The 770-nt window shown below is 34.7% G+C and overlaps 1 protein-coding gene across 1 annotated transcript in view; it reads left to right on the forward strand.

The window, feature by feature from the left end:
* Nucleotides 1–760, forward strand: part of eno3 (enolase 3, (beta, muscle)) — a gene marked incomplete at its 3' end in the record, with an annotated part of 34,700 nt that extends 33,940 nt beyond the window's left edge. Inside the window, exons 10-11 of the mRNA XM_016260391.1 lie at nucleotides 418–526; nucleotides 616–760. Of these exons, the coding sequence (XP_016115877.1) occupies nucleotides 418–526; nucleotides 616–760 (254 nt within the window). The remainder of the gene's footprint in view (nucleotides 1–417; nucleotides 527–615) is intronic.
* Between the last annotated feature and the right edge of the window lie 10 nt (nucleotides 761–770).

Genomic DNA, 770 nt, shown 5'->3' on the forward strand with positions numbered 1-770 from the left:
TATTTACATTTTAATTTCTCAGGATTCTGTTTTTAATGGTTAAATTGAGTAAAATATTATGTTTATTTGACTGAAATAAAGAAATTTTAAACCTAAAATTGTAAAACAAAAATGTAATTTAACAAACTATGAATCATTTTTTTCCGAAATGTTTTTTTTTTTTTTTCTGGGTTCTTTTTTCTATTTTAATGTTTTTGTATTATGTTTTAATGATTAAATTTAGAATTTAAAAAGCATGTCTAATTAATTGAAATCATGTAACTTATACAATTTGACAAAAATGGTAAACGTTTAAAATATTTTTGAAAACATTTTTTAGGCCCTATTAAATTTTCACAAATGTATTCTTTTTTCTGCTTATTCTGTTAAGCAATTTATTTTCTTTTTTTACAATAATAACATCTGTGTTGTCTGTAGTTGTAAGCTGGCTCAGTCTAACGGCTGGGGTGTGATGGTCAGTCATCGCTCCGGTGAGACGGAGGACACCTTCATCGCTGACCTGGTGGTCGGTCTCTGCACGGGACAGGTACTTGATACACAATCAGTGCAAACAAAGCATTTTCAATGCAGTTCAAAGAGAATTTGCCACCCTTACGTGTTTTCTGATGTGGGCAGATCAAGACCGGCGCCCCCTGCAGATCAGAGCGCTTGGCAAAGTACAACCAGCTGATGAGGTCAGCAATGACATCATTCCCTCCTCAAATCAGCCGTCCAATCGGAGTGTGCAAACCCTCACCTGTGTGTGTGTGTGTGTGTGTGTGTGTGTGTGT

Source organism: Sinocyclocheilus grahami, unplaced genomic scaffold, assembly GCF_001515645.1.
Source record: "Sinocyclocheilus grahami isolate Dianchi unplaced genomic scaffold, SAMN03320097.WGS_v1.1 scaffold2071.1, whole genome shotgun sequence".
NCBI classification, from domain to species: Eukaryota; Metazoa; Chordata; class Actinopteri; order Cypriniformes; family Cyprinidae; genus Sinocyclocheilus; species Sinocyclocheilus grahami.